This window comes from Ursus americanus, chromosome 9 (assembly GCF_024610735.1).
Source record: "Ursus americanus isolate L20-20 chromosome 9, mUrsAme1.1.p, whole genome shotgun sequence".
Classification (NCBI taxonomy): domain Eukaryota; kingdom Metazoa; phylum Chordata; class Mammalia; order Carnivora; family Ursidae; genus Ursus; species Ursus americanus.
The window spans coordinates 80,462,298-80,478,635 of record NC_142135.1 but is presented as its reverse complement, the minus strand read 5'-3'; the positions used below and the strand labels follow the sequence as shown (position 1 = coordinate 80,478,635).

At 37.2% G+C, this 16,338-nt stretch overlaps 1 protein-coding gene across 1 annotated transcript; it reads right to left on the bottom strand.

Annotated features, from left to right (window-relative positions):
- Nucleotides 1–13,686: 13,686 nt before the first annotated feature.
- Nucleotides 13,687–14,622, bottom strand: OR4K1 (olfactory receptor family 4 subfamily K member 1). The gene has a single exon (XM_045789183.1). The coding sequence runs from the start codon at nucleotides 14,620–14,622 to the stop codon at nucleotides 13,687–13,689; it is 936 nt and encodes a 311-aa protein (XP_045645139.1).
- Between the last annotated feature and the right edge of the window lie 1,716 nt (nucleotides 14,623–16,338).

The window sequence follows — 16,338 nt, the reverse complement described above, 5'->3', positions numbered from 1 at the left end:
TTTAGCACAGTTTAGGTCCCAGAAGAGTCAAAAATTGAGGAGAAGATATTTGTGCCTTTGCATGGTACACATTAAAATTAAAATATAATTAAAATATAATTTATATTTTTTTGAATTTAAAGCATACATTGTAATGATTTTAATGTATAAAACAATCAACACAATAAAGTTAGTTAATTTCTATCACCTCACAAAGTTACCATTTTGTGGATGTGTGGTGAGAACATTTAAGATTTACTCTCTAAGCAGATTTCAAGGTACAACACTTTATTGTTAATGGTAGTCATTATGATGTTAATTTGAACTCCAAAAATAATTCATCTTAAAACTGAAACTTTGTAACCTTTGACTAGACCAATACTTCCTTGTTCCCCCACCCACCAGTACCTGGAAACCATCATTTTACTCTCTGCTTCTGTGATTTTGATTAGTTTAGATTCCTCATATAAGTGGTATCATGTCATACTTGGCCTTCTGTCTCTGGCTTACTTCACTTAACATAATATCTTTCAGGTTCATGAGTGTTAATGTGAAGAGCATGATTTTTTTTTCTTTAAGTCCGAGTAATAGTTCATTGTATGTATACACCACATTATCTATTCAATGGATATTTAGGCCCATCTCTTGGTTATTGTGAATAACGCTGCAGTGAACATTGGAATACATATATCTCTTCAAGATTCTGATTTCTGTTCCTTTGGGTATATACTCAGAAGTGGGGGTCCTGGAACATATGCTAGCTCTATCTTTTTAATTTTTTTAATAATAATATTTTTTTTATTATGTTAGTCACCATACAGTACATCCCTAGTTTTTGATGTAAAGTTCCATGGTTCGTTACTTGCGTATAACAACAGTGCCCTCCTTAATACCCATCACCAGCCTATCTCATTCCCCCACCCCCCTCCCCTCTGAAGCCCTCAGTTTGTTTCCCAGAGTCCATAGTCTCTCATGGTTCATTCCCCCTTCTGTTTAGCCCCCCCTTCTTCCATTTCTTCTACTGATCTTCCTACTTCTTATGTTCCATAAATGAGTGAAACCTTATGGTAATTGTCTTTCTCTCCTTGACTTATTTCACTTAGCATTATCTCCTCCAGTCCCATCCATGTTGCAGCAAATATTGAGAAATCGTTCTTTTTGATGGCTGAGTAATATTCCATTGTGTATATGAACCAAATCTTAATCCAGTCATCTGTTGATGGTGCCTTCCACAATTTAGCTATTGTGGACAATGCTGCTATGAACATTGCGGTGCATATGGCCCTTCTCTTCACTACATCTGTATCTTTGGCATAAATCCCCAGTAATGCAATGGCTGTATCATACAGTAGCTCAATTTTTAACTTTTTAAGGGACATCCACACTGTTTTCTAAAGTGGCTGTACCAACTTGCATTCCCACCAACAATGTAGGAGGGATCGCCTTTTTCCACATCCTTTCCAACATTTGTTGTTTCCTGCCTTGTCAATTTTTGCCATTCTAACTAGCATAAGGTAGTATCTCAGTGTGGTTTTGATTTGAATTTCCCTGATGGCTAATGATTTTGAACATTTTTTCATGTGTCTGTTAGCCATTTGTATGTCTTCATTGGAAAACTGTCTGTTCATACCTTCTGCCCATTTTTTGATTTGTTTCTTGTGTATTGAGTTTGAGAAGTTCTTTGGAGATCTTGGATACCAGTCTTTTATCTGCAGTGTCATTTGCAAATATCTTCTCCCATTCCGTGGGCTGCCTCTTAGCTTTTTGAACTATTTCCTTGGCTGTGCAGAAGCTTTTTATCTTGATGAAGTCCTACAAGTTCATTTTTCTTTTGTTTCTCTTGCCTTTGGAAATGTGTCATGAAAAAAGTTGCTGTGGACGATGTCAAAGAGGTCACAGCCTATGTTCTCCTCTATGATTTTGATGGATTCCTGTCTCACATCAAGGTCCTTCATCCATTTGGAGTTTATCTTTGTGTATGGTGTGAGAAAGTGGTCAAGTTTCATTCTTTTGCATATAGCTGTCCAATTTTCCCAGCACCATTTATTGAAGAGACTGTCTTTTTTCCACTGGATGTTTTTTCCTGCTTTGTCAAAGATTACTTGCCCATAGAGCAGAAGGTCCATTTCCGGGTTCTCTATTTTGTTCCATTGCTCTATGTGTCTGTTTTTGTGCCAGTACCATGCTGTCTTTGTGATCACAGCTTTGTAGTAAAGCTTGAAATCTGGCAACGTGACGCCCCCAGCTTTGTTTTTCCTTTTCAACAATTCCTTGGCGATTCGGGGCCTTTTCTGGTTCCACACAAATTTAAGGGCTGTTTGTTCCAGTTCTTTGAAAAATGTCATTGGTATTTTGAAACTGTAGATTGCTCTGGGTAGCGTAGACATTTTAATTATGTTTATTATTCCGATCCATGAGCATGGAATCTTTTTCCATCTTTTTGTGTCTTCTTCAATGGCTTCCAAGAGTGATCTGTAGTTTCCAGAGTATAAATCCTTTTTCTCTCTGGTTAAGTTAATTCTGAGATATCGTATGATTTTTGATGCCATTCTAAATGGAATCAATTCCCTAATTTCTCTTTCTTCAGTCTCATTGTTCGTGCATAGAAATGCAACTGATTTCTGAGCATTGATTTTGTATCCTGCCACATTGCTGAATTGCTCTATAAGTTCTAGTAATTTCGGGGTGGAGTCTTTTGGGTTTTCCATATACAGGATCATGTCATCTGCGAAGGGAGACAGTTTGAATTCTTCTTTGTCGATTTGAATACCTTTTATCCCTTTCTGTTTTCTGATTGCTGTTACAAGGGCTTCTAATACTATGTTGAATAATAATGGCAAGAATGGGCATCCTTGTGGTGTTCCTGATCTTAAGGGAAAGGCTCTCAGCTTTTCCACATTGAGACAGATATTTGCCATAGGCTTTTCGTAGATGGTTTTTATGAAATTGAGGAATGTACCCTCTATCCCTACACTCTGAAGTGTTTTAATCAGGAAAGGATGCTGTATTTTGTCAAATGCTTTTTTTGCATCAGTTGAGAGGCTCATATGGTTCTTGTCTCTTCTCTTAGTAATGTGCTCTATCACACTGATCAATTAATGATTGTTGAACCACCCTTGCATCCCAGGGATGAATCCCACTTGGTCATGATGGATAATCCTTTTAATGTACTGTTGGATCTTATTAGCTAGGATCTTGTTGAGAATTTTGGTGTCCATATTCATCAGGGATATCGATCTGTAATTTTCATTTTTGATGGGGTCTTTGCCTGGTTTGGGGATCATGGTAATACTGGCCTCATAGAATGAGTTTGGTAGTTTTCCTTCTGTTTCTTTTATTTGAAACAGCTTCAGGAAAGTAAGTATTATTTCTTCTTCGAATGTTTGGTAGAATTCCCGGGGAGTCTGTCAGGCCCTGAACTCGTGTTTTGGGGGAGGTTTTTGATCACTGCTTCAATCTCTTCATGATTAATCAGTCTGTTTAAATAATAAATTTCTTCCTGTTTCAGACTTGATAGTTAATAGGTTTCCAGGAAGGCATCCATTTCTTCCAGGTTGTTTAGTTTATTGGCATAAAGCTGTTGATAAAAGTTTCTAATGATCCTTCCTATTTTATTGGTGTTGGTTGTGATCCTTCCCCTTTCATTCATAATTTTATTAATTTGGGCCTTTTCTCTATTCTTTTGAGTAAGTCTGGCCAGTGGTTTATTGATCTTATTTATTCTTTCAAAGAACCAGCTTCTAGTTCTGTTGATCTGCTCTACTGTGCTCCTGGTTTCTAATTCATTGATCTCTGCTCTAATCTTGATCAACTGCTTCTCGTGCGTGGGTTAGGCCTGTTCTTCTTTTCCAGCTCCAGCTTCTTGAGGTGAGAATATAAAAACTGCATTTTAGATTTTTTTCTTCTTTTGATTCAGGCTTGGGTGGCTATGTATTTTCCCCTAGGACTGCCTTTGCAGTGTCCCATAGGTTTTGGACTGATGTGTTTTCATTCTCGTTGGTCTCCATAAATTGTTTAAATGATTTTTAATTTCCTGATTTACCCAATCATTCTTGAGCAGGATGGTTCTTCGTTTCCATGTGTTTGAGTTTCTTCCAAATTTTTCCTTGTGATTGAGTTCCAATTTCAAAGCAGTGTGGTTTGAGAATATTCAGGGAATAATTTCAGTCTTTTGGTATTGGTTGAGACCTGTTTTGTGACCAAGTATATGGTCTATTCTGGAGAAAGTTCCATGTGCATTCAAAAAGAATGAGTATTCTGTTGTTCTGGGGTGTAGTGTTCTGTATATATCTATGAGGTCCATCTGGTCTAGAATGAAATTCAAAGCTCTTGTTTCTTTGTTCATTTTCTGCTTAGGTGATCTGTCTTTTGCTGAGAACAGAGTGTTGAGGTCCCCTACTATTAACGTATTATTATCAATATGTCTCTTTTTTCTGGTTAAGAGTTGGCTTGTGTATCTAGCTGCTCCCCTGTTGGGGACATAGATATTTATAATAGTCACATCCACTTGTTGGATACGTCCTTTAAGAATAATATAGTATCCTTCTGTATCTCTGAATACAGTCTTTAGTTTAAAATCTAATCTGTCTGATATGAGAATTGCTTCCCCGGCTTTCTTTTGAGGTCCATTGGCATAAAAATGTTTCTCCATCCCTTCACTTTCAGTCTGGATTTATATTTAGGTACAAGATGAGTCTCTTGTAGACAGCAAATGGATGGGTCATGTCTTACTATCCAATCTGCAATCTGTGGCATTTTATATGAGCATGTAGGCCATTCACATTGAGAGTGATTATTGAGAGATAAGATTTTAATTATGTGTTGCCTGTGAAGTCTTTGTTTCTATAGATTGTAAATTTCTGTTCTGTATCTCTCTTGGGGCCTTTTTATTTTATAGAACCCCCCTTAATATTTCCTGTTGTGCTGTTTTGGTGGTTACGAATTCAGTTGGTTTCTGCTGATCCTGGAAGGAAGGTCCTTATCTCTTATCTCTCCCTCAATTCTGAATGACAGCCTTGCTGGGTAAAGGATCCTTGGCTGCATGTTCTTCTCGGATAGAGCTTTTAAAATACGCTGCCAACCCTTCCTATCTTGCCAGGTCTGTGTAGACAGGTCTGATGTTATTCTGATATTTTTACCTCTGTACGTAAGGAATTTCTTCACCCTGGCCACTTTCAATACTGTATCTAATATTTGCGAATTGCACTATGGCATCTTGAATCTAATATTTGCGAATTGCACTATGGCATGACTTGTTGTAGGTCTGTTCTCATTGACCTTGGGAGGGGTCCTCTCTGCCTCTTGGACACGAATGCTTGTTTCCTTTGCCAGATTAGGGAAGTTGTCAGCTACAATTTGTTCAAATATCTCTTCTAGACCTCTCTCTTTCTCTACCCCCTTGGGGATGCCGATGATTCTGACATTGAAATGTTTCATTGAGTCAGTAATCTCCCATAATCTATATTCTTGAGAATGGATTTTTTTGAGCCAAGTTTCTGTTTTAACTTTCTCTTCTACCATCCCATCCTTCAATTTAGTAATTTGTTCTTCTGCTTCATTTACCCTGGCCGTCAGAGCGTCTAGTTTTATACTGTATTTGATTCATAGCATTTTTAATTTCTGCCAGATTTGCTCTCATGTCCGCCCTTAGAGATTCTATATTCTCATTAATATTTTCATTAATATTTTTTTCAAGTCTACACATCATCTTGACCATTGTTACTCTGAACTCCATTTCTGACAATTTGATTATATCCGTATCTATCAATTCTGTGGCAGAGGCCACAGACTCATTATCTTTTCTTTGCTGGGGGGGGGGGATTTCTCCTCCTCGTCATTCTGATGAGGAGAGTTTGCAGGGATGCCCAGAGCCCAAATTATTGACCAGGACCCAGGCAGTGTGCACTTGTTTTATAGGGACCTTAGGGATGTGGGCTTCCTGATTTTTCAGCCTACCTTCTGGGGGAGGGGCCTGCCGCGCTGATAGTCAGGCAAACCTATTTGGGTAGAGTCACCCTGTACCCTGAGAGGGGGATGGGGATGGGCACAATGTGAGCTGGTATTTCCGGACTTTTGTTCTCTGGCTGCTTTCCCTGGCAGTTTTCTGTGACTCTTCTGAGAGTCAGAGCACCACTGGCCATATCCTAGCCTCTGTCTCAGAACAGACAGATCGCAGTCCGCTCTCCACTGAGCTCTCTTGGCCACTTTAACTCTGTTTCTGTCTGTGCTGCCAAAAACCATGCAGTGACCTGATTGTGCACCCCTCAGCCACTGTCCCAGCCCTCACTTCCAGGGCCTGCAAGTCTCTGTCCTTTGTGCTTCTAATTCCACCAGCCACCCCTGGTTCCTGCGCGCACTCCTGACCTCCCTATTTCAGTGTGGTTCGCTCGTGCTCCAGAGTGCTGGTTTTTTAGTCTGGTTTTGCCCATGCTCCCAAGCGCCTGGTATCAGCCCGGTTCCAGTGAGCGCTCCGGAGCTCCAGTTTTCAGTCTGCGTGCGCTCCCGCTCCTGAGGTCCCGGTTTTAGTCGGTTCCAGTGAGTGCTCCAGAGCTCCGGTTTTCCGTTTGGTTGAATGAGCACTCCAAAGCTCCTGGTTTCAGTCTAGATCGAGTGAGTGCTCCAGAGCTCCGTTTTTCAGTCTGGTCACACGCGCATTCCCGGGCTCGCAGTCTCAGTCTGCTTTCTTGCGGGTGCAGGTCCAGGAGTCTGGCCACCTCCCCAGTGCAGGTGGCTACTGCTTCTGGGCGCTGGAGTGCAGCAGTCCCTCCCCCTTTCATTTATCTTCCAATATCTGTGCGTGGATTTACAGCTCCCCTCTTTATACCTCAATACTCAGTGCTGGAGATGTTCGTTTGTAGAGATCCAGATGTATCTTCCTGTGTCTCAGGCTGATTCTGTGGGTTTTCAGGATGGTCCGGTAGATATCCAGCTCGACTCAGGTGACCAGCTGAAAAAGGGGTCCCCTACTCCTCTGCCATCTTTTCTCCCCCCTTTTTTTTACCCAACATATTGCCTTTGCAATTCATTCATAAATCAGTAGTTGCTTCCTTTTTATTCTGAGTACTATTCCACACCAACTCTGGACTTGGCCATGTGTCTTATTCTGTCCAATAGGATAATAGCACAAAAGTGTTTTGCATCTCACAAACGAGAGGCCATGTGGAGAAAACTGAGGTGGCTTGGCTGATAAGTTAGCTAGCTCCCACTGCCAACTTACCAACCACCAAATATGTGAGTGATGTCATTGTTGATTTTCCATTTTCTAGACTCAGCAGACAATATAGCAGAGATTATATATGCTAGCCCAGACCAGAGAGAGAACCCACTGGGTTTGTGAGTAAATATAAAATGCTTGTTGTTTTGTTTATTTTTAAAATGCTTGTTGCTTTAAACAAATAAATTTTGGGATGATTTGATACCATTTTCTTCTATTTCTCCCTGCCACGTCACTAAAATTCTGCAGTAGTTAAATCCTTGACTGCTCAATATCCTATGGTCCCCTTTATGGCTCCAGTTCTTACTAGTTTCCATTCCCTTCTTTTTTCCTTCAGGCAAAGGGTGGCAAAGTTTCTTGCTGCTAGTCTCTGGATACCTCATTTAATTCTGCCAGGGCTTCTATGCATTATATGTTATATTAAAAATCTCTGCCAAATGTTCCTTTTGTGACCTTACTTTGCATACTTCTTGATGTATTCTAAAATGATCTTAGATTTCATCATTCCATTAAAACCATTCCCATTTATCTTTTAGCTGCCTGCTCAAAACTTACAAAAACTTGAAAAAAAAAGTGGCCTGCCAAGGTACTTCACTAAAAAAAGGCCTTTGGTCTTAGGAGAAATTATATCATCCCCTTGTGAGAAGAAGGTGCTAGAAGTAGTTACAGTATTAAATAACATAATACAAAATTTTTATAAAATAAAATAAATAAATAGCATGTTTTCTCTGTACTACATATCCAGTTACATACTGAATATCTCCACTTCAAGTCCATTATGTACAATACTTAATCATCATTTTCCCCATATTTGACACATAATGAATGTTTAAAAAATTAGAAAATGAGCTCCTCTTGGAGTATGTATCTTCTTGCTAGTTAGCTAAGCAAGAAATCTGAGAGTCAATGCTGATTGTCCCTTACCTTCAAATGCAGCCAATCAATGGGACTTCTTTTTAAATACCTCTGAATCTGTTCAGTTCTATCTGTCCAACCCTCATCTCACATTGTGGGGAATCCATTTTTCTCTCTTAAAAGGCAGCATCCTTTACGAGTTTCTTTGATACTTCCAAAGATAATTTATAGATAGATAAAATTTATAAATAAATACAAATATATAATATATTTTTACATTTATATCATTAAACACGAATGGTAACATGTTTGCATATGACTCTACACGCTGATTTTTCTGATATATGAATACTTTGTGGAGATACTTCCTATTTGTATATACGTAATGCCATTATACTTTTTTTGTCTGAAAAAAATGATTGCCATTCGCAACAACATGGATGCATTTAGAGGGTCTTGTGCTAAGTGTAATAAGAGAAAGACAAATACCATGTGATTTCACTTACATGTGGCATCTAAAAACTAAAGAAATGAATAAACAAAAAGCAGAAACAGATTCCTCAACACAAAGAACAAACTGATGGTTGCCAGAGGCAGGCGAGGTGAGGGGATGGGCATAATGAGTGAATGGGGTGTAGGAAATACAGGATTCCGGTTATGGAATGAATAAGTCATGGGAATAAAAGGTACAGCATAGGGACTATAGTAAATGGTATTGTAATAGCACTGTATGGTTACAGGGGTAGCTACACTTACTAGTGAGCATAGCATAACGTACAGAGTTGTTCACCATGTCATACACCTGAAGCTAATGTAATATTTTGTGTCAACTATATTTCAATTTAAAAAATACTTATTATCTTTCATGGTTTCTGTATGCTAAGAATTCAGTAATGGTTTGACTGGGCAGTTCCAGCTTGGGGTGTCCTATTCTCATAAAGCTACAGTGAAAGGCTTGGCTGGGACTGGACGATACACTTCTGTGGCTGGCAGTTGGTGCTGGAGGTTGGGAAGAGGCCTCCATTCCTCTCCATAGACTTACCTGAGTGTCCCCATGATATAGTAAGTGACTTCCTCCAGAGCAAGCAGTCTGAAGAGAGCGAAGTTTTCTGTGATCAGATCTCAGAAATACCCCATGTGGTCACTTTTACCGTATTCTGTTGGACACGCAAGTCATCTCTAACTTGGTGTGGAAGGGACAAAAGAAAAGTATGAAAGCCAGGAGGTTAAGATCGTTGAAGCTTGGCTACCACAATTGCCATATTTAATTTTGGCAGGAATGGGAGGTAATGGGTGCCTTTATGTGCTATTGCTGGGTGTGTAAATTGGTATACTTCATTTAGGGGATGATTTGATAGTGGCTAATAAGATTTAAAATCTTTGCATATATTCTATGTCCACTGCAGCAGTGTTTGCAATAACAAAAAGAAAAGGAAAAAAATATCTAAATAAAGGAGTAAATAAATTGTAGAATACTATGGAGGAGTTAAAAAGATGTGGCAAATCTATGATTGACCATAGAAAGATTTCTAAGGCACATTGTTAAGCAACAAAGAGAAAGCAAATACACTTCCATTTATATAAGAAGGAAAAAGCACATTAAAACTGATTTTATATGTTGCGTATAAATGAATGGATACAAAAATCCATGGCCGACCTCTTGAAGGGTAATGTAAAAATTTTGGCAGTTACTTCTGAAAATAGTATGGAGTGGGGAGTGGATGAAGCACCTTTGCTTTATAATTTTTTGTCTTATTTGAATTTTTAACAAAATGTCTTTAACAATCTAAACATTTAAACTTGGTAACATACTGACAGCTTAAGATATCCTCTTCTAGTAAAGAATATGGGCTTTAGCAATTAGACTTTATGATATTTATTTTAGCTTTCAGAGCCCCTTTCTGATTTATAGATTTCTAATTGCTGCTACAATTTTGTTGATCTCAGAGCAACTCTGTAGAAAATTAAGGGAAGAGGACAAGGTCTCAACTTCCAAGTCTTTCACTTGTGGTGTTGTAATGCATAAGAAGTGACTGTTAGATACACAGGCATTAAAATATTGCCTCCCACTTAGCCTCAGTTATATCATCTATAAAATATAGATAAAATATAACACTGCCTACTATACAATGCTACTGTGATCAAATGTGACACTGAAAGTTGTTGGCACTTAACTAGACATGCAAAAAGTGGCCACTGTTAGTTTAGATCCATTCTACATTTCTTATCAAAAATAGAGCATTGTTTTGGTCGGTATGGAGGATGTGACTGAATACATGCTAAGTGGAATGAAACTAATCATGACTGGTGTTGGTTTACTTTTATTCTCCCGCCAAGACTATTTAAGGAAGGAAAACCACCTGGATCAGAGCTATTAGCTTATGAGAGTGTATTTTCTTAGACTATAAAATCAAAACACGATCTGTTGTGCTACAGGGGGAAATAGTCTTTAAACAACTATTACATGAATACTTAAGCATCCATATCTAGACATCTGTCATTAGAGATTTAATAACAATATTTGAGGTTTCTTTTTTCTTGGGGGGGTTGAGGTTTCATGTTTTATTGGTCTTGCCAACATGGCATACTATCAGACTTTTGGATCTTTGCCAATCACATAGGTAAACAAAAGAATTTTGCTATACTTACACTTGTATTTTCTTATAGGATAGTTTTACTATTTATTAATATGTTCAAAAGTCACTTTCATTACATTAATAATTAATTCCCTATTCATATACTTTGCTAATTTTTCTGCTGCCTTGTTGGGCACTTACTTACTGGCTTCAAAGAGTTCTTTGCAAATTAATGATATCACCCCTACAAATAGTACTGCTTTTCACCTAGTTTTATCTTTAACTTTGTAAGAGGCCTTTAAAACAACAACAACAAAACAAAACCTCTGTGGAAAATTATGTAGTCAGATTTAGCAGTCTTTTTTTTTAACTTTATGACTTTAGGATTTTTTTGTCAAATTTAATGTGATAGGTTGTGCCTGATCACTCAAAATCCAAGTAGATCCAATGGTGAAGAATTTGAAAGTGGAAGAATGTATCTCTGGTAGTACAAAGAACAGAGCAATCAAACAGCCACTCCAAAATTCTAATTTCCTTCCTCCTGCTGCTGCTGTTCCCATTCCCCCTCCTCTCCAGTTTCCTCTTGTGCTGTAGCCCCCTTCCCCCACTTGAGGACCAGAGCAGCAAAATGACTTGATTTTTCAGGAATGCTGTCAGTAACTCCCCACCCTCATTTTCACCAGCAAGGCAGAGTTAAAAGGAAAAAAATGCTATCAAAAATGTCATGACTGCATTAATGTTTATTGTGTATTTTTAAAGTTTTTGACACGGTAGAAAAATATATAACAAGTAGTCAAGTATAAAAGATCATTTGACATTGTACAAATGAACCAAAAAGTCTGAATTTCTAAGTAACCTGAAGATAGTAAGCATTATCATCATTCAAAAAGACTGTGTATCTATATCTGAAACTCCGTTTACACTAGGATTTAGCATGCAGAGTTAATTTCTATGCATATAGCCACTAACTTATGTCTTAAAATTGAAATACTGAACCCAGAATGAGGAGAGTTGCAAGCCTTCTGTTTTCTGTTAAGCAATTATTTTCTTTATTGTTAGAATACATTTAGTGTTCCTGTTACAAGGCCTTTTTCATGAAGCAAATCACAGGGAGATGTACATAAAAAAACTTTGGGCTAGCAAATGAAATACTAATAATAGATTTTGTAATATTTATTATTGGGTGTACACAAATTTTACTTTCCCTCTTCTGATTTCCAAGAAATACAAAAGGATAGATTTCAGATTTGGTCATCAAATGATTTTTGTCACTTTGTGTATTGGCATATTTTAGGTACACATGAAACTTTTAAACTTTTTCTGTGAATAATAAACAATTCATTATAACCAATTATTTCTACTTAAAAACAAGTAAACTTGGAAAACAGATATACAGACAGTCCCTGGCTTATGATGGTTTGACTTACATTTTTTTGACTTTATGAGGTTATAAAAGTCATAAGCATTCAGTAGAAACTGTACTTTGAATTTTGATCATGTCCTGGGCTAATGATATGTGGTACAGTACTGTCATATGATGCTGGGCACCCGCAGTTCCCAGTCAGCCAAATAATCATGAAGATAAACAACCAATATACTTATCACCGTTTTGTACCCACCCAGGCATTGCTACTCACTTTCAGTAGAGTATTCAGTGAATTACATGAGATTTGAATACTTTATTATAAAATAAGCTTTGTGTTAGATGATTTTGTCCAGTTGTGGGCTAATTTAAGTGTTCTAAGCACATTTAAGGTAGTCTAGGTTAATCTATGGTGTTCAGTAGGTTAGATGTATTAAATGCATTTTCAACTTATGATATTTCAACTTACAATGGGTTTGTCAGGAAGTAACCCCATTGTACTTCAGGGAAGGTCTGCATATGGTCCTGATAGCAATAAATATCTAAAAAACATTTTATAATGAGTATAAATGCATATTAAATCATCTAAAGGACAACAGGAAAATAGAGATAGGGAAGATGATAGATAACCAAATACAATTTATCATTGAACAATGCAGGTGATAGAGACACCAACCCCCTACACAGTAGAAAATCCAGGTATAATTTTTGGCTCTTCCCATATTTAACTACTAACAGCCTACTATTGATCGGAAGCCTTACTGATGACATAACCAGTAAATTAAGCACATATTGTATATGTTATATATATTATATACTGTATTCTTAAAGTAAGATCAAGAAAAGAAAATATTATTAAGAAAATCACTAGGAAGAGAAAAATACATTTACAGTATTATACTGTATTTATAAAAAAAATACACATATAAGTAGACCTATACAGTTCAAACCTCTGTTGTTTAGGCATCAACTGTATAAATAACCAAATTATAAATTAACAAAATATTCAATACAGAAAGAAAAGATATGCTAACAAATGTACATTAATGAGGTGAAAGCTATGTTGCAAGACACATTGCTTTTTACTATGTCAATATATGGAAAAATGATATTAAGAAGTTGAAGGTATCAGAAACTCAATTTGCTTATACATTTTGATTGCAGAGTATAAAAATGTCATGTGTTGGGGCGCCTGGGTGGCTCAGTTGTTAAGTGTCTGCCTTCGGCTCAGGGCGTGATCCCAGGGTTCTGGGATCGAGCCCCGCATCAGGCTCCCTGATCTGCTGGGAGCCTGCTTCTTCCTCTCTCACTCCCTCTGCTTGTGTTCCCTCTCTTGCTGGCTGTCTCTCTCTGTCAAATAAATAAAAAAATGTCATGTGTTCAGTTGAAAAGAATCACAAGTTTAGTAACACGAATAGCATTTTATGTAGATTAGAATCTCTAAGTTGTTTATAAGATATTTAAAAGGATTATTAAATATTTTCAAGAGAATTTATATTTTAGAATTATAACCAATGACAAATGGGTTAAAATTATACCTAAATCATGAACTGATTTTACGCAATTCCCTTGCACTTCAGACAGAAATCCAGTTCCATAACTCAATAACCCATATCATTAGCAAAAGTAATTGGCATGGTGTTGTGATCCAGTGGAGGCTCTTCGTTCCCCTTCAGGATTATGTTCCCTCATGGTGATCCCTAGTTTTTCCAGGAGTTCACATGACGGTTTCTCAGCTTTCGCATGGCTGACTTAACATCTTCATTTCTTAGAGAGTAGATGATGGGATTCAACAGGGGCGTACAAACAGTGTAGAACACAGAAAGGAACTTATCCACAGAAAGTCTGCTAAAAGGCCATATATAGAAGTAAATGCAAGGCCCAAAGAAAAGAATCACTACTGTGACATGAGCAGTTAACGTAGAAAGTGCCTTGGATGACCTGCTGGACGACCGGTGATGAACAGTGATCAGAATGATGGTGTATGAAATAATTAAAGCCAGAAAACAGCCCAATGATATCAGGCCACTGTTAGTTAGAGTCATAATTTCCATTTCATAAGTATCCATACAAGCCAGCTCTATCACCAGGGGAAGGTCACAAAAGAAGCTGTCTACCTCATTGGGGCCACAGAATGGCAGATCCACTGTAAAAGCCAAGTGACTCACAGAATGAAGAATACCCACAGACCAGGAAATAAACACAAAAATTATACATAGTCTCCGATTCATAATTGTGCTATAGTGTAGGGGCTTGCAGATGGCTATAAATCTGTCATACGCCATAGCTACAAGCAACATCATCTCACTCCCAACAAAGCTATGAAGAAAGAATATTTGGGCCATGCAGCCCTCAAAGGAGATAGTCTTGTGTTCAACAAAGAAGTCCACAAGCATCTTGGGGGTGGCAAAATTAGATTGGCAGATATCAATGAAGGAAAGGTTACTGAGCAGGAAGTACATAGGAGAGTTCAAATGGGAGTCAGAGGAAATTGTAACAATAATCATGATGTTGCCCAGCACTGATGTCACATACACTAAAGAGAAGATGGCAAAAAAGAACAGCTGAAGTTCCCAAGACTTAGAAAGTCCCAGAAGCACAAACTCAGACACCACTGATTCATTTGTATGAGCCATGGAGCCACTCTCTTGTTACCTAAGTAAAAGAAAATCAGGAAAGATCACAATGGTGGTAATGTATCTAGTATATATGCAAAAGAAATATGATAAGATTTCAATCAGAAGTCAATTTAGTTTAATGAAATTGTGTAAGTAATCAATTGACTAACATCTGTGACTGCTGTGAAAAATAGAAGTATGGAAAAATAGGATATGATATGGATGCTTTCATAATTTGGTAGACACATGCATTAAAAAATAAAAAAAATATTAAATCCCAAAGAAGCAAATATAAGTGATACATTAATACCACAAATATTAGTAAGATGAAAGAAATTAACGCCAAAATGGTGAGGTAAGGTGTCATGGGATAGGTATTATTTAAGATAAAACATCTTAAGTTTGGAATTTGCCAGCCAAAACTGAAGGAAAAGTCTGTTTCAAGCACAGGGAATAACAGGAAGAAAGATATAAAGGTAGAAGTATGAAAGACATTTTCATAAAGCCATGAATTGAAAGGCCTGGCTGGAGGAGGGTATGCTAAGGAACAATAAAAATGAAGATGGGACTAGCAGGTCAAGAGCAAAGTGTGGATGAAGTTATTAATGCCTTGAAAGGAAAGCTAAGTAGACTAGATCAATATTCTTTAAATTGAAAACAATAAAGTGCTTGACAATGTGTTAAGAAGCTTAATGGAAGCAATTTGCCATATTATGAAAAGAAGAGGCAATGTTGATACTCTGAGGTTTCTTTAAACATCAAGAATGTTTCTTCATCCATTTAACAGTAATTTATGAGTCCACCTTCTGTCACATAATGATCAATTTTGAATGAACCACCAATGTGTTTTCAGTGTATTCTGACTCTACCTTTTGTCTCTTCCTAAACACATCTGACACACCTGGATTTATCAAAATCTGTGACACCTTTCAGAAATCATCCTTTTGGAAATATTCCATTAACTATACATGGTGCATTTTGAATGCGTAACAGATTTTCAGAAGAGTAAAGTTTAGTGTTTGAATTCCCTCCTGAGTGTTTTTTGCCATTGCACACCATATGGCCATTTGATCTCAGAAGAAAATCCTACATAACCTCTGGTTGTTCAGGAATCATTTTTACCTTTAGTCCTGTGTACCCAACAATACACAGTAGGTATTTATTTGTCGTTATACTGATTGATTTTGTACTCTGTATTTGGCCATGATATATATAGCTAATATGATCAATATTTAAAACTTTAAAAGCAAAATTATACAGGTAAATATAAATCAATTAAAAATGTTTAAACTGTTATAAGCTTTCATAATGGCTGTTGAAGTAACCTAAGTCCTACTCTTTCAAGGGTTTCTATCTTTGCATTTGAATTATAATATCTAATTTTAAGAAGAATGCCTAGACTTAAGTGACTGAAGAATATAAACAGATGGATAAGGCATGAACTGACCTCCATATGAATTTCTTTTGTGGGATTCTTGTCTCCAAGTGGAAGAGTTGAGCCAATGCTGGCACGTCTGATCACATATTTACGATGCAAAGGGGGAGAGAAGGAGGCAAATAGGAAAAAGATTCCTATTTATAAGACGTAAAATCCTAAAGGACTACAGTTATTAAGTTTTAAAATGATGAGATTAAAATTTCAAAATTAAGAAGCTGCCATGAGGGATTTCTTACAGTGTTCAATTTATTGTGTAAAGCCTGCCAAATATGGTAACTTAGTGAGATAACATTAAA